Source organism: Sinohyriopsis cumingii, chromosome 12 (assembly GCF_028554795.1).
Source record: "Sinohyriopsis cumingii isolate HCF-2022 chromosome 12, ASM2855479v2, whole genome shotgun sequence".
In the NCBI taxonomy this organism is placed as follows: domain Eukaryota; kingdom Metazoa; phylum Mollusca; class Bivalvia; order Unionida; family Unionidae; genus Sinohyriopsis; species Sinohyriopsis cumingii.
The window spans coordinates 6,812,006-6,832,631 of record NC_142972.1 but is presented as its reverse complement, the minus strand read 5'-3'; the positions used below and the strand labels follow the sequence as shown (position 1 = coordinate 6,832,631).

At 35.2% G+C, this 20,626-nt stretch overlaps 1 protein-coding gene across 1 annotated transcript; it reads left to right on the top strand.

Moving 5' to 3' along the window:
• The first annotated feature begins 102 nt into the window (after positions 1 to 102).
• Positions 103 to 18,407, top strand: LOC149785960 (superoxide dismutase [Mn], mitochondrial-like). Its single transcript, XM_089976217.1, has 4 exons — positions 103 to 221; positions 2,466 to 2,656; positions 12,409 to 12,705; positions 17,947 to 18,407. The coding sequence occupies exons 1-4, from the start codon at positions 190 to 192 to the stop codon at positions 18,096 to 18,098; spliced, it is 672 nt and encodes a 223-aa protein (XP_089832343.1). The 5' UTR covers positions 103 to 189; the 3' UTR covers positions 18,099 to 18,407.
• The last annotated feature ends 2,219 nt before the right edge of the window (positions 18,408 to 20,626 follow it).

The following is a 20,626-nucleotide window of genomic DNA, read 5'->3' as shown; positions in this document are numbered from 1 at the left end:
AATTAATTTTTAATGCAAGTACGAAAATATTTCTTTAAAGATGCTATCAAAAATATTCCACTAAAGTCTGCTTAAAAATTTACTCTAAGCAAGTCAAGATACGTTTGAGGTCAAGGTCGTATACACATAGGGTCGAAACAATCAAGAGCACTTGGCGAGTAATTTTGGTGTCAAAATAAGAACATCAGGATGTTGTCAACTACATTTGGAGCATTGAGGAGGTTAAATATACAACAAAATTTCATATACTTTATTTGGTGTGGCTGTTTTATCTGCTTATTCTGCAAAACATCGCAGACACGTGGACTATATGAAACATTATGCAATTTAGATTTATGGCCAGTGTCCTTGGAATACTATATAGTTGATAGTAACTGTAGGCTTTGGTCCTAAATTTAACATCATTTTCCATAGTTGGTTTTGTTACGCGATATGCAGTGTCAAACATTTGCAATGGCAGGTTTTAATACTCGTAAAAATAGTTGAAATGTATACATGAGATATAACTTCAGAATTTGTAGAATTATTGAGATTATCAAAGACGGTGAGTTATATCATGTCTGTTGCTTCAGAACACTCTCTTCGTAAAGCCTGTTTACGGTGTGCTTAGTTTGGAGAGTAAAAATTGAACGGGTCTTTTTTTTAAGTGCTATTTGGATACCATAGAGGTGACTTGACAAAAAAGGAAAAATTGCAAGGGTCTTTGCACAATAGCTAAAAAGGAAAAATGTGGGTCATTGCACAATAGCAAAAAAAAAAAAGAAACAGTGCACGAGAAAGTTCAATTTTCCAGTCATCTTGCAAGCTTTATAAACTTGGCATAGCCCTGCCTATTTTATTTTACCAATTTGAGTTAATTCTATTGGATTTCCACAAAGTAGGAATCTCCCATTTGATCATTTTCCTAAGAGGTGATTGGGGGGGGGGGGGGCAGATTTTTTTAAAAACAAAATCAGTGTGTGTGTTAATAACTTGAATGAATACGGATACAAGTTTTGGTTCAACTTTATTATTAGCACAATGGCAGTAATTATAAGCTTTTACATTCGCACTCCATAAGATCTTGTAACTGCATATAACAGCATAGAAATTACCACTGAGTAAAAATTGTATGTCCACCATTATACAGCCTCACCAAGTGAAGTTGGTAATATGCATTTAATAATTTGATAAGCATCTCATTCTTCAACATGTTTGCTCTCATGATTTTGCTTGGAATAAGGTCATAGACTTCTAAAATTTATGTTAATGTTTTGGGTTTTAAAAAAAATTTAATTTACTAACACCTTTATGGATTTTGTTCATTTTTGAGATGAATCATTATAAAGCTTAGGCAATTCATTTTGTGACATGCTCACTGATCCTGTTTGACCTTGGGGTCAAGGTCACACTGTACAGCAGTACTTTGTGTGCTTGACATGCAAGCCCTGATCATCTTGTAACTGAAAATAATTATCTTTAAACATTTTTACTTGTTTTAAGACAAGTATACACTACTGGAGAAAAGTAAGGATCAGTGACGGTCAGTGATTTGTTTAAGGTCTTCGGTTTTTCTCCAACTCCTAATTCTTATTCTGATTTTGACATGACACAGACTTGGTGTTTTTGGAAGCTTTTAAAAGCATATACAATGAAAATTCAAGATTTGTGTTATGATAAGTATTGTCTCCAAAATTTGAACCTTGATTCAAACTCAGGACATCACAGTATCCAAACTTGGTATTCAGACTTTGATTCAAACTCAGGACATCACAAAATTCAAATTCAGCATTCAAACCATGATTCAAGCTCATGGCATCATGGTATTTAAACTCAGTATTCAAACCTTGATTCAGACTCAGGACATCACAGTATTCAAACCTTGATTCAAACTCAGGACATCACAGTATTCAAACCTTGATTTATACTTAGGACATCCCAGTATTCAAACTCAGTATTCAAACCGTGATTGAAACTCAGGACATTTCAGTATTCAGACTCCATATTCAAACCTTGATTCAAACTCAGGACATCACAGTATTCAAACACAGTACTCAAACCTTGATTCAAACTCAGGACATCACAGTATTCAAACCTTGATTCAAACTCAGGACATCACAGTATTCAAACCTTGATTTATACACAGGACATCCCAGTATTAAAACTCAGTATTCAAACCTTGAATCAAACTCAGGACATCACAGTATTCAGACTCAGTATTCAAACTGTGATTCAAACTCATATTCAAACCTTAAATCAAACTCAGGACATCACAGTAGGATTTCGACAGCTTTACCTTTTCTTATTTGTTTTAAACATTGATACAGCTGTGATTACAAAGTTTTAAAACATTCTTAAAATTTGGTTAAAATGTTAAACATATGTGCTTTAGATGGTATCTTGGCACAATATGGTCACCTTTATAGATGGTCAGCACAAGAAAGTATACTTTTTATTAAGCTCTCAAATCTGTATTTATATCACAGAGCTGAAAGATTGGGGGCAGCTATGGCTGTGCGAATGAAACACACCCTGCCAGACCTGCCTTATGACTACAATGCCCTGGAGCCTTACATCTCTGCTGAAATTATGAAGCTGCACCACCAGAAACATCATAATGCCTATGTCACCAACCTAAATGTGGCTGAGGAGAAACTGGCAGAAGCATTGACAAAAAGTAAGCTGAATTATCAAAGAATGTCAAAATGGCAGGGTCGTTTGATACTGACTGTAGATGTATTTGCTCATAGTGTATACAAGATATGTATGATCAGTGTCTTAGAACATGTTGATATAATATTGTAGATAGCTTGTGTAATCCAGAACTTATCTAATCCTGTGGAAGATAGATTAGTGTAGACCAGGGAACAATTTGAGGAATCAGTTACCATTGGGTGAGAACATTTTTACATGTCAATAATTATCAAACTTGGCCCATGACACTTTTAAGTTCACATGTAGGAAAATAAATTCCTTATTAGGGAATTTTAAAATGATGAAAAAGAGTCATCATATTTTTTTCAAGTAATTTTTGTCTCATCCATACAGATTATAGGAGAGCTAATGTTGTACATTTATTCGTACAGATTACAGGAGAGGTAATGTACATTCATCTATCTATACAGATTATAAGAGAGCTAATATTTTACATTCATCTGTACAGATTACAGGAGAGGTAATGTACATTCATCTGTCTATACAGATTATAAGAGAGCTAATATTTTACATTCATCTGTACAGATTATAGGAGAGGTAATGCACATTCATCTGTACAAATTATGGGAGAGCTAATGCTGTACGTTTATCTGTACAGATTACAGGAGAGGCAGTGTTGTACATTCATCTGTATTAGCTGCCAACTGTCCTGTTTTTTTCCATATTTGTCCCGTATTTTGGACCTGAATACGAATGTTTCTTTTGTTAAAAAATTTTTTCAATAAAAAAAATGTACAAAAAATTTTCTTGCAATTTTCTGTTTTGAACGGGACCTGTTCCATTATTATAGTAAATGTATTGCATGTATAAAATACAATTGGTCTATTTGAAATCAAGGCTGCCATGCCAAATTTTAACCGCCAGCTGCTGCCATATTGGATTGCACAGAGCATCTGCTGCTATCACTGTGTCTCATCTTGATGATGTCAAAAAGAAAAGCAGAAGAGTCAGAATTTTCTCCAGCAACGAAAAGAAAGCAGAACTGGAAGGACAAGTATTCTGTCATCTTTAATTTTGTGAAACCATCTCGTAAAGAAGAAAATTTTGCATTTTGCAAATTGTGCAATTGTGATTTTGCTATTGGGCATGGAGGCGCCCATGACATAAAACAGCATGAAAAAGCTAATATAACATCAGCTTGCTGTTCTGTCATCAACACCACAGCCTGAACTTAAGTTTATACATACCAGAGAGAACCTTGACGTAATTCGATCGGAAGTTCTTTGTACTCAATTTCTTATGGAAAGGAACCTTCCTCTTTCAGTTGCTAGTGAGGCTGGCGATTTATTTTGCACACATTGTTCCAAATAGCAACATCGCCAAGGATTACTTGTGTGCTAGAACGAAAACATTGACTATCCTTAATGATCTGGCAGCAGGCAACCATAGCTACATTGTGAAAAGACTGAAAGGTGCGTAGTTTTGGACATTCTAAGTTCTTATTTTTACTGTGAATTGTTAAAATTGTACTTTTGATTGCCAGAAAGATTGCAGTTTTTTTTTTCTTTCCTCTTGCACGAAATTTTTTTTTCTTCTCTACATTTCTTACTGTGCTGTATTGTTTTGATACACTGTTCAACCGAAAACTTTTATAAACTCAACTTTCCTCTCTGAGGAGGTAAGTGATACTTTGTATAAAAATATTACCTTTTATTAAAATTAAAATGCACATTATTAGTAAAAGAAAATGAGATATTTTTGTGGTGAGCCTGCTACATACTATTTTTTCTTCATTTAAGAGAGAATATTGCCTTGATAGATCAGTTCAGCCATAGTGGATACACTGGATAGAACTTAAGAGGAAACAGTTTAAAAATAATTTTAAACCTGTTTGTTTTAGATTATATAGTGACAGTCTCGGTATGTATCTTTCAGCCTAATTTTATGTTTCTTTTTCTTTTCATTGTCTAGATGGAGTATTCAGCATTGGTACTGATGGGGAAAATGATGCCAGCTTTATCCTCTTGTTGTAAGATTCTATGATCATACAAAAGAAAAGATTACGACTGAATTTCATTATCAAGCTTGAATATCAACTGGGGAAAATATCTTCAATATGATAAGCAATGAACTATTTCAATTGGGCATACCATGGGCAAATGTCATTGGATTTGTATCTGATAATGCATCAGTAATGATGGGTAACAAGAAAGGGGGCATTTCTTTTATCAGAAGGAAGCAACTAGATAGTATTGCCATCGTATCAGCTTGGCTGCACTAAAGGCAGCTGATGCGTTACCCATAAGAATGGATGAACTGCTAATTGACATTTTTTATTACATGGATAAAAGTGCCAAGAGAGTGCACAGATTCAAGGAGTTACAAAGCCTGTATGAAATAAAAGTGCATAAAATTTTAAAACGTGTACCAGATGGATGTCACTTGGCCCATGCATTAACAGGTTACTGGAACAATATGAACCCTTCACAGCTTTCTTCAAAGCCAAGGCAAGTGTCCATCTCCAAGCAAAGCAGAAATCCAAGCCAAGTACATCTACCACCACCTCTGTGCTTTGAGTAGGAAAGAAACCCAAGGCACCTCTTCCAGCACAAAATGAGTCACTTCAGAAATGTTTTTTAGTAGCCCAATCAAACTGTACAAGATACCTGAAGTTGCTACTGATGGTGGTTCAAACGGGAAAGTCACATGTGCACTACCTTATGAGAGCAAGTCAACTTCAGCAAAAAAGTTGACTATGAAACCTCAAGCTGACAATCATGACCAGAAAAAATGTGGCAAACAGACATCATCAAAGAAGATGAAGCCTCAACCATTGACAAACAAGGGCTTGTCAATATATGAATGATTGATCAAGAAGGAGACAGTTGCATATGCACTTTTCCTTTAGTCAGTAATTCCTTTGTTTGAGGTCAGCAACGTGCTATTACAGGGCAGTTCTCCGCAAATCCATATATCACAAGATTGTCGGATGAATCTTTGCAAAGACCTGGTCTGCAGATTTATTAAGCCCGCAGTTATAGTTGGGACAAATGACATCACTACCCATGATTTAAATGATGAAAATATCAGCATGAAAAATGAGGATTTGAATGTTGGGACAGAGTGTGCTGAGACTTTGGAAGCCTTGAGCACCAGGCATTGAGAGAAGTTTTTCAGTGCTATGAAGATATTTTTCATAAATGCTTGCACCTATATGCAGAAGAAATTCCCCTTAAAGGATGATGTTCTGACACATGCCCGAGTTGCAAATATTAGCTCAAGGTTTGAGGTCTCTTTTGCAGACGTCAGGTTCTTTTTCAAGAAATTTTCCATGTTACTGCTGAAAAAAGATGGTGAATCTTCTTCTGATGCTCAGGACAAGCTTAGAGCACAGTTTGCCTCATACCAGATCAGGACAAGCTTAGAGCACAGTTTGCCTCATACCAGATTAGGACAAGCTTAGAGCACAGTTTGCCTCATACCAAATCAGGACAAGCTTAGAGCACAGTTTGCCTCATACCAAATCAGGACAAGCTTAGAGCACAGTTTGCCTCATACCAGATCCGGACAAGCTTAGAGCAGTTTGCCTCATACCAGATCAGGACAAGCTTAGAGCAGTTTGCCTCATACCAGATAAGCTCCCTGACTGAAACAATACTCTCCTGCAATAGTGTTGATGATCTGTGGATTCTAATGATAAAGATGAAGAATTCATGTGGAGACTTTCTTTACGATCACCTGAGTTATTTTATGTTAGGACTTCTTTCTTTACCACACTCTAATGCTGATTGTGATAGGATTTTTTGTTCAGTAAAAAAAAGAAATGCACAGATTTCAGATCATCAGTGAAAGATGGTACATTGGAATCAATAATGACTGAAAAGACAAGGTGTGGAAAAGCTCATATAAACATCCTGTATCTGATGACTTACTCAGAAGGTGCAAGAGTGCAACACATGCATCTTTGACATTAAATAATTAAGTAATAATTAAGTAACTTACTGACCTACTTTAGTGATCGTTGTAGATGATGTAAATAGTTGTACATGCAGTACAATATTAAAATCAATATTTCTTCCTGAAAATCAGTATTTTTGTCATAAACAATCAGTATTTTTGTTCTCAGGGGTTGGTAGCTATGATCTGTACAGATTTTTGGAGAGCCAGTGTTATACATTCATCTGTACAGATTATAGGAGAGATAATGTGCATTCATCTGTACAGATTATAGGTAATGTGCATTCATCTGTACAGATTATAGGAGAGGTAATGTGCATTCATCTGGACAGATTATAGGAGAGGTAATGTGCAATCATCTGTACAGATTATAGGAGAGGTAATGTTGTACATTCATCTGTACAGATTATAGGAGAGGTAATGTGCATTCATCTGTACAGATTATAGGAGAGGTAATGTACATTCATCTGTACAGATTATAGGAGAGGTAATGTGCATTCATCTGTACAGATTATAGGAGAGGTAATGTGCATTCATCTGTACAGATTATAGGAGAGGTAATGTACATTCATCTGTACAGATTATAGGAGAGGTAATGTGCATTCATCTGTACAGATTATAGGAGAGGTAATGTGCAGTCATCTGTACAGATTATAGGAGAGCTGATGACATACAATCATCTTTAAACATTATAGGAGATATAATGCTATCTGTACACATTATAGGAGATATAATGTCATGGACTCTTCTGTACAGATTATAGGAGAACTAATGCTATACATTCTTCTGTACACATCATAAGAGAGCTGCTATGCACTTGTCTGTACAGATTATGGGAAATTTATACACTTGTGTGTACATATTATAGCATACATATTATAGCAGAATTGATGCCATGCACTCATCTGTACAGAGTATAGGACACCTAATGCCATACACTCATGCATACTGATTTTAGGAGAACTGATACAGTCCTTCTGAACAGATTATAGGAGAGCTAGTTCTATTCCCTCATCTGTACAGATGATAGAAGAGCTGATATACTTGTGTGTACAGTAAATATGAGAACTGATGTTATACATTAATGTGTACAGATTATAGGAGAACTATGTCATACATTAATGTGTACAGATTATAGGAGAACTGATGTAATACATTAAAGTGTACAGGTGGCGCTCTTCAGTTTCGTATTTTGCATAGGGTTAGGATTTTAAAGAAAAAGAATTTCCCCAGCTTTCCTGACTGGTTATACTGGCTATTTAAAAAAGACCTTGTATATCTTAGGTTAATTGAAAGAACCTTTAATTCCCTTTATTTTGATGTATGATTGATGGGTGTAATATGGGTTATAGAGTATACAGCTTGGCCTTACTCCAGATGTGCACCTTTCAAAAAAGTGCTAGCTCTACTTGGTCATTTTCACTTCCTGAACTTCAGAGGTAAATTGTATAAAAAAAAGAGCTGATAACTTTCTTTACATTTTATATATTTGATAATTTATTCATTGCCCTTTCAGAAGCTGGTATTGTCTAGTCTGGCAAACTTCATTTCCCTATTTTAATAGCTGCTATGGATAGTGTACTTTAGACAAATTCAGGCTGATTTTTTAGCACAAGGGAGCATTAATTTAAGTTAGCAGTGTGTTTAAATCGTGTACAATTTCCAAAAGTACAATATCCAAAGAAATATCATCCACATTACATTAATGTAGCATAGAGATATGCCACCATTCTCTCCATTGTGCATGTTTTAAATGCAAACAGCTTCACCTTACATATGTCACTCTCTCAAAAGTACAAAATAACTGGTGAGCGCCCCCACAGATTATAGGAGAACTGATGTCATACATTAATGTGTACAGATTATAGGAGAACTGATGTTGAGTCTGGAAATTATTGACCAGTAGGTCTCAGTGACATTGACCTTTGATTAATGTATGCAATCTTGAACTCAGTTTCATAAATGTATATGGTTTAGTCAATGACCTTGACCTTTCACTTTTTGATCCTGAAATTGACAGGGTGCTTCCATATCCCAAGTGCAAACCATCCACAAAGTTTGTAACTCTACATGGCAGAGAACTCAATTTATTCCAGTTATTGTGTGGAAAACATTTTGTTTTCTCCAGCTCCAGTAACCTTGACTATTGATCTTTTGATCGCCAAGCATCCACAAAATTTGGTCAAGGTCATTGATGTAAAAGTGTTGGAGTATTGATACTTTTCTTCTTTCAGTTACAGCAACTATGATCTTTGACTTTTCCATTCCAAAAATAATAGACTTCTTCCTTACCTAAAATGCTATGATTGCAATTACTGAGAAAATGAATCATATTCATATCGATTTCATGCAAGTGTATCTCGATGAAAGGTCGTTCAAGTTTGCTGGACCGGCTAGTAAGCGGCTACCTCATGCCAACACCAAGTGGTATCGGCGAATTCCAACTTTTCAATAGGGAATGGAATCTGACCCAACACTCCAACATAAATGTCCAAATATCAAAAATGGGGTGGCAAGGGTCAGAGGAAACTCAGACTAACCATGCCATTGGGATAAAAGAAATAGCTCAGAATTTGTGCTTCTAAGCCACAAGAGTTTTAGTGACCTAGTTAGTTGCTATAATTGATGTGGGTGTTGTCAATAATTTCTTGTTTTTACTGATAGAAATGAGTTACCATGGCCACAGCAGTCATTCTGCATCTGCAGTAACTATAAAGAGATGGATCTGGTTGGTAGTTATCTCCACTTCCACACTCGCATTTGATTTTAGAGAAGATTTGATTTTCCTTGCACAGTATTTCTTTTGTTTTGAAGATAAAACCATCATGCCTTAAAAATTTAAGAGAAGACCTGAAATAAGATGTTTGTAATGCATTCATGCAGTGCAAAACAAAGAGCATGGTGCACACGAGGATACCTGCATCTGATCAAATGGGGCAGCCTGAAATGTCCTAGATTTAAAATCTGACAACCAACAGGTAGTCAGTTTGGAAGTGTTTACTTTATGTTGTCAAGGAAGAGAATAGCATATGAACAGATGATAAGTCAACGTGTGATTGTAATCTGGAACTACAACCAGTATGTCAACTCGTATAAATGTGTATTTTGATAATGTATTCTATCATAGACTGTATCATGAATCATATTGATACAAAACAGAATTGTATCATTCCACCCCTACTTGAAAGACCAGACATTAATAAAGTTTTTAAGAATTCTTACATTCAGTATTGTAGTGATAAAGACCAGACTTTAATAAAGTTTTTAAGAATTCTTACATTCAGTATTGTAATTATAAAGACCAGACTTTAATAAAGTTTTTATGAATTCTTACATTCAGTATTGTAATTATAAAGACCAGACATTAATAAAGTTTTTAAGAATTCTTACATTCAGTATTGTAATTATAAAGACCAGACATTAATAAAGTTTTTAAGAATTCTTACATTCAGTATTGTAATTATAAAGACCAGACTTTAATAAAGTTTTTATGAATTCTTACATTCAGTATTGTAATTATAAAGACCAGACTTTAATAAAGTTTTTAAGAATTCTTACATTCAGTATTGTAATTATAAAGACCAGACTTTAATAAAGTTTTTAAGAATTCTTACATTCAGTATTGTAATTATAGATTGTGAAATTACTTTAAATAAAGAGCATATTTTTTCAGTTTTAAAAAATTGAAATTACATGCAATAAAAATCACTGAATTTTAGATTGAATCCTGTTTCGTTTAGTTTCCTGGCACCTTTCATGTTAATATTGTCTGCAGTATGCATCCATATTGTCAGTTAAATCCATCGATATTGTTAACAAAATCCATTCATATTGTCAGCTAAACCCATCCACATTGTCAGCTAAATCCATCCTTATTGGCAGCTAAATGCATCCACATTGTCAGCTAAATCCATCCTTATTGTCAGCTACACCCATCCACATTGTCAGCTAAATCCATCCTTATTGTCAGCTAAATGCATCCACATTGTCCACAAATGGTTCATTGTGCTCCTCATTACTTAGCAAAATGTTCCAGAAGATCGATATGCACTAGTTGTTTTCAATCACACAGCACATACTGGCCCCTTTAAGATAAAACTTAACACAACTCCAAGTCTTTCATGAATCAAGCATGTGGCATACTGGCTCCTTTATGATAAAACTTTACACAACTCCAAGTCTTTCATGAATCAAGCACATGGCATACTGGCTCCTTTATGATAAAACTTTACACGACTCCAAGTCTTTCATGAATCAAGCACATCACATACTGGCTCCTTTAAGATAAAACTTTACACGACTCCAAGTCTTTCATTAATTGAGCACATGGCATTCTGGCTCCTTTATATATTCATCCAAGTCTTACACGAATATATTCTGACCATCAAAAAGGCTGCATTTGCCTATTTTTAATAAATTTCCAAGTCAGAATGATTATGCATATACAATTACAGCTTTGATCTGTGCTGATTATGCATATACAATTACAGCATGGATCTATGCTGATTATACATATACAATTACAGCTTGGATCTATGCTGATTATGCATATACAATTACAGCATGTGGGAGTAGTGTGGGTCAAAAAATATAAAGATGTCACATTGGTGAGGGCTGTTCCAAAAAGATTGGATAGACCAGAAGGCACTTGATCGAATAAAATTTAGATTATGAAATGCATGGTCCAGAAAGCACTTGATTGATTGAAATGCAAATTTTGGGGCAATACATTTTGTAAGAGGTCTTTGGAAGGGAAAAAAGTGCATTTTGACCCTCCCATATATTTAATTCATTGATATAACAAACAACATTGTTACTTAGTCACCAATGCTTTATATAAAGGTAAATATGCAAAGGCAAATGTGTAAAGGAGATATGTGTAAAGGAGATATGTGACTGACTGCATTTTACATACAGATACCTAATGCCTAAAATTACTACAATTATGTAGACAAATAAATAAACCATAAGTTTGCAATCCTATCAATGGACTGTCGTAATGAAGCTATATAAAGTGAGTGATTATATTATGAAAACTTCTACAAATAGACATTCTCACGTCTGTTGATTCATTTGGAAAGAAGGGTTTAGTTCATCTACTGACTGGGGGCCCCGAGTGGCTGAGTGGTCTAAAGTACTCACCGTTATGGATCACTGCCATCTCACCTCTGTCTGCGTGAGTTCGAGTCTCAGGCTCGGCTAACATGGGTACGTGAGAAAGCCTGCCAGTAGCTTCTCGTGGGTCGGTTCTTCCTCCACCAATTATACAGGCCACCATGTATAGCCTATCTTGTGCTGAAAAATGGTGTTGAACCATACAACAACAACATCTACTGACTATAAAGGTGCGATGTCTGTAATCTGACATTTCAGGAGCAATTATTCTTGATACAAAGAGGAAGATATGGATGACTGTATCTGATCACAATTTACCTTGTAAATGTGTATATACATGCTTTTATTTAAGAGTCCAGCTGCAAAGGGTAAAGTCCCAGATCTGCCTTCATAAAATGTGTCAGCAGATGTGGGTATATTCAATTTTGTCAGGAGTAATCAGAAGAAGAAAATATCACAGACCCTGATCTGCTGGGTCTATGTAGTTTGCAGTTGGATTTACAAGCAATAATATTGATAGAACAAAATGTCGAGAGTTAATCAGTGGTTTGGAACAGATTTGACTTTTAATAACCATCAGAAAGTTGCTGCATTTTACTTTGTCATGTCAAAGTTCATAAAATACAGTTAGGATGTCACAAGGCAGAATTATGTAACAGTGAAATTTGATTACATCTTTTATATTTTTTTCTTGTCTTTCAGAAAATCTTTCACAAGTGATTAGTCTTCAGCCAGCACTAAAGTTTAATGGAGGTGGCCATATTAATCACTCCTTATTCTGGCAAGTACTCAGTCCTACCGGAGGCGGGGAACCAAAGGGTGACCTGATGGACATTATTAGAAGAGATTTTGGCTTATTTGAAAACATGAAAAATGAATTGATCAACAGGTCTGTGGCAATTCAGGGTTCAGGCTGGGGATGGCTTGGATACAACCCAACCACTGGCAGACTGCGAATAAACACTACAGCTAATCAGGATCCATTGGAACCAACAACAGGTAAAATACAGGAATAATATATGTGAGATAAATACATGTATTATTTATGTGGCTGTTCTTAACACTGCACAAATGCTTTGAATGACTTTTTTCTTCATGTTTATGCTTCTAGTTTCAAAGATGTTTTCCCCCTCTTTTATTCACACATACATACACACCATTTTTACATATAGAGTTAAACCAAAGGAGAATGTTATCCAACTACCTGAAGAATAAGCCAAGCTATGTTTATGAAAAATACCTCAGTCACTAATATCTTCATATATGCAGATTTGCCAAAATTTACAATTTTGCCATGAGTCTTACGAAAATTATCCTTAAAATATGGACTTATGGAATAAAAGCAAAAACTACAGAAATTTGATTAAAAATTCTTGTCACAGATTGGCTAAATCCATGTGAATTAATACGAGAATACAGAAACAAAACTAAATGATAAATTATTTATACATGCCGTTCACTTTAAATAGTCTACATCTCATGTTCAACTTTCACTCAAAATGCGTAAAGTCAAGTCCACAAATTCTCAATGCTGTAGAATTCCTCTTTCAAAATTTGTAAAGCACTATTCATTTGTCCTGTTCTTGATGCAACAGGTTCTTCGGTTTAACAAAATCTCTCTCCTCTAACATTTTCAGTCATATAACATCCACGAGTCACATTGATAAAACCCCGTTTCACTTGATCATATTTGGTGCCATTTTGTTTCAGTACAGACTGGTCCACTATAAAATGTGTATCAAACTATAATAAAGAATCTGTGACACAAGAAACCCATTTGTTTTCTTCGAAATGTCTATATGTATGGTTTCTGTAATTAGAAAATAAGGAAACCATTTGACGTACATAGCGCAATGGCTACAGATGTTAACAGTATAAGATCACTAGGTCTGCAATGGATAAGTGTCACATGACACAAGCCGCAAACTGTACTCATTTTGTGTCTCACTCGCTCCTGATGTTGCCAGATATAATCTTTAATCTGAACATTGAAACATTTTTTACATGAACTAAACAGGTACCCATAGCTGCCAACCCTCACGAATTTGGTGTGAATTTCACGACTTTTTCAGCGATTCACGGATTCATGCCACAAGCCAAAAATTCACAAATTCTCCAATCCTCAATTATTTTAAATCTTTAATAAAATAACCGATTTCCCGTTAAGCGCTAGTCGTGATATTCGCAGTTGCCGAAACGGTCCGGTGCTGCTGGTCACGATATTAGTAGATCTACAGCCGATTAGTACAGTTGGCCCGGTAGCAAGTATTTTAGCCTATTTTAATCTATATGTATAAGAGTAGTTTTACAAATGCTTTTGAGAGGAACTGGGGCCTAACTGGAATTTTGCTCCGTGCATGCGTCACCAACACTGATTTGAGTTACCTTTCAGCATCGCATGTAAGATCTTGAAAATGTCTTCACCACCAAGGAAAAAGAAATGTATTACTCAAAAAGTGAAGTTTAATTTGGAATATATCAAAAATTGGCCGTGTATTCTGCATTAAACATTGATATTCATCATGCTTTTCGCACTCAGTGTGCCCATCGCAGAGATGATGTGAGGAAGCACGTCGGTTGCAAAAAACACGTAGCAGTTGGGAAAATTAAGAATTCGCAGATTTCAGCTCTGGAATATATTTTAAACCATTGGCGGAAGACCTGCAGGCTACCAACGCTGAAGCATTATTTGTGAGTTTTCTTGTCGAACACAATCTACCTTTATCAGCTGGAGACCATGCTAAACATTTGTTCTGACAAATGTTCCCGGACTCGAAAATTGCTTCCAGATTTTCCTGTGGAAGAACCAAAAATGCTGCAGATCCTGTGCATTCCTCACAGCAACAGTGACAGCGAAAGAGTATTTTCTTTAGTGAGGAAAAATAAGACAGACTTTAGGGCCTCCTTAGCTGCAGAAAATTTGTCAGCAATTTTAGTCACCAAGTTGAGGAAGTTCAAGTCTGCCTTGGTATCATGTCTTGATAAATAAATATTTCTGCATATATGTAGTGTTTTAGTTTTATTTTGCGAACTTGATATAGTGTAGTATTGACGGTTAGAGTGGATGGAGTGGTCAGAGTGGATGGAGTTATTGTCATGGTATTTTTCATGAATTCATGTCCAAATTCATGACTTTTTATCCCTATTTTCACTAATTGTGAGCCTGGAAGGTTGGCAGCTATGGGTACCCTATACCTAATTTTATGGGTAATTATAAATGGCTGGGTACCCAAGTACACCGGTACCTGTTGACACCTTTACTCATTTGAACCATGTTTTACTGCTGTTGTATCCATGCGCATATGAACTGTACTCTGCTGCTGTATCCATGCTTAGCTGCTGCTGTTGTTTCCATGCTCATATGAACCATGCTTTGCTGTTGTTGTATCCATGCTCATATGAACCATGCTTTGCTGCTGTTGTATCCATGCTCATATGAACCATGCTTTGCTGTTGTATCCATGCTCATATAAAACATGCTTTGCTGTTGTTGTATCCATGCTCATATGAACCATGCTTTGCTGTTGTATCCATGCTCATATGAACCATGCTTTGCAGTTGTTGTATCCATGCTCATATGAACCATGCTTTGCTGTTGTTGTATCCATGCTCATATGAACCATGCTTTGCTGTTGTATCCATACTCATATGAACCTTGCTTTGCTGTTGTTGTATCCATGCTCATATGAACCATGCTTTGCTGTTGTATCCATGCTCATATGAACCATGCTTTTCTGTTGTTGTGTATATGTTTATATGAACCATGTTTTTACTGTTGTTGTGTATATGTTTATATCAGACATGTTTTGCTGTTGTTGTGTATATGTTTATATCAGACATGTTTTACTATTGTTGTGTATATGTTTATATGAACCATGTTTTACTGTTGTTGTGTATATGTTTATATGAACCATGTTTTACTGTTGTTGTGTATATGCTCATATGAACCATGTTTTTACTGTTGTTGTATGTTTATATGAACCATGTTTTACTGTTGTTATATATGTTTATATGAACCATGTTTTACTGTTGTTGTATATGTTTATATGAACTGTTTTACTGTTGTTGTGTATGTTTATATGAACCATGTTTTACTGTTGTTGTGTATATGCTCATATGAACCATGTTTTACTGTTGTTGTGTGTATATTTATATGAACCATGTTTTACTGTTGTTGTGTATATGCTCATATGAACCATGCTTTTCTGTTGTTGTGTATATGTTTATATGAACCATGTTTTTACTGTTGTTGTGTATATGTTTATATCAGACATGTTTTGCTGTTGTTGTGTATATGTTTATATCAGACATGTTTTACTATTGTTGTGTATGTTTATATGAACCATGTTTTACTGTTGTTGTGTATATGTTTATATGAACCATGTTTTACTGTTGTTGTGTATATGCTCATATGAACCATGTTTTTACTGTTGTATGTTTATATGAACCATGTTTTACTGTTGTTATATATGTTTATATGAACCATGTTTTACTGTTGTTGTATATGTTTATATGAACCATGTTTTACTGTTGTTGTGTATGTTTATATGAACCATGTTTTACTGTTGTTGTGTATATGCTCATATGAACCATGTTTTACTGTTGTTGTGTGTATATTTATATGAACCATGTTTTACTGTTGTTGTGTATATGCTCATATGAACCATGTTTTACTGTTGTTGTGTATATGCTTTTATGAACCATGTTTTACTGTTGTTGTATGTTTATATGAACCATGTTTTACTGTTGTTGTGTATATGCTCATATTAACCATGTTTTACTGTTGTTGTATATATGCTTTTATGAACCATGTTTTACTGTTGTTGTGTATATGTTTATATGAACCATGTTTTACTGTTGTTGTGTATGTTTATATCAGACATGTTTTACTATTGTTGTGTATATGCTTTTATGAACCATGTTTTACTGTTGTTGTGTATATGTTTATATCAGACATGTTTTACTGTTGTTGTGTATATGCTTTTATGAACCATGTTTTACTGTTGTTGTGTATGTTTATATGAACCATGTTTTACTGTTGTTGTGTATATGCTTATATGAACCATGCTTTTCTGTTGTTGTGTATATGTTTATATCAGACATGTTTTACTGTTGTTGTGTATGTTTATATCAGACATGTTTTGCTGTTGTTGTGTATATGTTTATATGAACCATGTTTTACTGTTGTTGTGTATGTTTATATCAGACATGTTTTACTGTTGTTGTGTATATGTTTATATCAGACATGTTTTACTGTTGTGTATATGTTTATATGAACCATGTTTTGCTGTTGTTGTGTATATGCTCATATGAACCATGTTTTACTGTTGTTGTATTAATATTTATATCAACCATGTTTTTACTGTTTCTTCATCCATGCTCATATAAACAATGTTTTACTCTTGCTTTGCATCCATGTCTATTAATCAAACTGAAATACATTGACAGAATGAGAAATAGGGTATGGAAAATTAGTCTTAGACATACCTGTAGCATTAAGGTATGGAAAATAAGTGTTAGACATACCTGTGGCAATAAGGTATGGAAAATGAGTCTCAGACATAACTGTAGCAATAAGGTAAGAGAAACGAGTCTCAGACATCTGTAGCAATAAGGTAATGAAATGAGTCTCAGACATACCTATAGCAATAAGGTAAGGAAAATGAGTATCAGACATACATGTAGCAGTAAGGGAAATGAGTCTTAGACATACCTGTGGCAATAAGGTAAGTAAATTGAATCTTAGACATACCTGTGACAATAAGGTAAAGAAAATGAGTCTCAGACATACCTGTAGCAATAAGGTAAGGGAAATGAGTCTCAGACATACCTGTAGCAATAAGGTATGGACAATGAGTCTCAGACAGACCTTAGCAATAAGGTATGGAAAATGAGTTGTAGACATATCTGTAGCAATAAGGTATGGAAAATGAGTCTCAGACATACCTGTAGCAGTAAGGTATGGAAAATGAGTCTCAGACATACCTGTAGCAATAAGGTAAGGGAAATGAGTATCTGACATACCTGTAACAATAAGGTAAGGAAAATTAGTCTATGACATACCTGTAGCAATAAGATATAGAAAATGAGTATCAGACATACATGTAGCAATAAGGTATGGAAAATGAGTCTCAGACATACCTGTAGCAATATTATTTGCTTCAAATTGTTTTTACCTATAGGATTTCAAATTTTGAATTCATGATGCTATCTCAAACATGTCTTTTTCATATCTTTCAGGTCTGATACCGCTGTTTGGTATTGATGTATGGGAGCATGCCTACTATCTGCAGTACAAAAATGTTCGGGCTGACTATGTTAAAGCTCTTTTCAATGTGGCAAATTGGGAAAATGTTACAAAAAGACTTCAGGCTGCTAAAATGGCCAACTAGGTCATCCCAGAAATTGCCATAAATATCTGACTGTAACATTTTTTAAAGGAAATTTACAATAAAAGTGCTTCATGAGGTTACTAATTTACAGTGCCAGTAGCCAGTGTACTTGCCTTTTGTGCCAATAGACAGACAGTATGTTCATTGTGCTACTTAATTGTAAATGCATGAAACTTGAAATGTGTACTCATTATATATGTTTGAGAGTTAATCTAGATAACTTGTTACTAAAAAGTAGATGTATAATCAAGAAAAAAAGCCATAAAATGTGCGCATAAGATTGAAGAAATTAAAGGAATACATTTCTTTCGCTTGATTTTCTTTGTGTCAATTCTAGTATTCTCGATGCCTAGTCTCAGCAATCTTAGTGTCAGGTTTCAGTAATCTCAGTGTCAGGTCCCAGAAATCTTAGTGTCAGGTTTCAGCAATCTTAGTGTCAGGTCCCAGTAATCTTAATGTCAGGTTTCAGCAATCTTAGTGTTAGGTTTCAGTAATCTTAGTGTCAGGTCCCATTAATCTTAGTGTCAGGTTTCAGCAATCTTGGTGTCAAGGTCCCAGTAATCTTAGTGTCAGGTCCCAGTAATCTTAGTAGACCGTTCCGGTGACCTAGTGGTTAGAGCGTCTGCCTCGGATGCAGGAGTTTGTGGGTTCGATCCACGTCCGAGTCATACCAAAGACTTAAAAAATGGTACTCACAGCTGCCTCACTTGGCGCTCAGCATTAAGAGGTTAGTTTTAGGACTGGTAGGCCTGGTGACCGGGTGGAACATAATGCTACATGTCTGCAGCATGATGCCCCAGTGCACGACATCACTATAAACTGCCACACTGCAGACATCGTAGTGATATGACTGAAAACTTGTTAAAGCTGTGTTAAAAATCCAAATCACACATACACCAACTGAATTTCAGTGGTATCCCAAATATATTCCAATACTGAATGTGTTGATATGCCTGTGGTCTTGAATGTGGTAATGTGCCAATGGCTCGAAGTGTGATGATGTACTAAGTCTTTTCATGTATAATATAGTCCAAAAATGTCCTTGTCTAAATTCACTATAATTCCAAAATAATTTTTCTTCATGGAATATTTCTGATGAGCACTTTGTATTGCCAGTGAATAATAATTTTAATAAATAAATTGCCAAAATGATAAATTGAACACACCAACGAGACTGAGTCTTCTTGAAGATGTTAAGGCAAGAATGAGTAATTTCTCAAGAGAAAATAGAACCTGGATGAGGGTCAAAAGTTCATCTCTAGACCTTTTAAGTTGTCAACAAGATATGGATACTGTTACTAAAATTATAATAAAGAACATGAAAAATCTCAGGTACACCAGGTTTTTCCATGGAAGAATACCAATGTTCTAGACTCAAATTAACATATTTACATCCATTGATAATGATCCTAATATTCAATAATATTCAGTCAATACAAATAGAGAAATATTAGCAATATATTGTTTGCAAAATAAATGCCCCCAGTCAGATACAGTGAACTTGATTTTGGATAAGGTCAGGTACAAAATACAAATGTATATAATGTATAATCATTAAGAAAAGCCAACAAATAAAACAGTTTAATTATACATAACATACCGTATACAGATCTATATGGTGCAGTTGGGCGAGTTGTATACTGTGTATGGGTCAATATATGTATCTGTATATAGTAAAACACTAGCATGATGTGAACAGTGTAGATCTGTCTATATTATAGCATTCATCCAACTGTAACTTAATACAGTATAAAACATGCCCAACTATGAACTGTATAGATCTTCATACAGTATAAGACATGCCCAACTGTAAACTATAGATTGTTGTACAGTAAGTATAACAGATGCCCAGCTGTAAACTATACATCATCATACAGTATAATGCATACCCAACATTTAACTCTATAGATTGTTGTACAGTATAACAGATGCCCAACTGAAAATTATACATTATCATACAGTATAATGCATACCCAACATTTAACTGTATAGATCTTCGTGCAGAATGACACATGTCCAACTGTAAATTATAGATTGTTGTACAGTATAACAGATGCCCAACTAAACTATACATCATCATACAGTATAATGCATACCCAACATTTAACTCTATAGATTTTTGTACAGTATAACAGATGCCCAACTGTACTATATACATCATCATACAGTATAATGCATACCCAACATTTAACTCAATAGATTGTTGTACAATATAACAGATGCCCAACTGGGGGCCCCGAGTGGCTGAGTGGTCTAAAGCGCTCACCATTCCGGATCACTGCCATCTCACCTCTGTCTGCGTGGGTTCGAGTCCAAGGCTCGGCTAGTGTGGGTATGTGGGAAAGCCTGTCAGTAGCTTCTCATGGGTCGGTGGTTCTTCCCTGGATTTTCCAGGGTTCTTCCTCCACCAGTTATACTGGCCGCCATGTATAGCCTATCTTGTGCTGAAAAATGGCGTTAAACCCTAGAACAACAACAACAGATGCCCAACTGTAAACTATACATCATCATACAGTATAATACATACC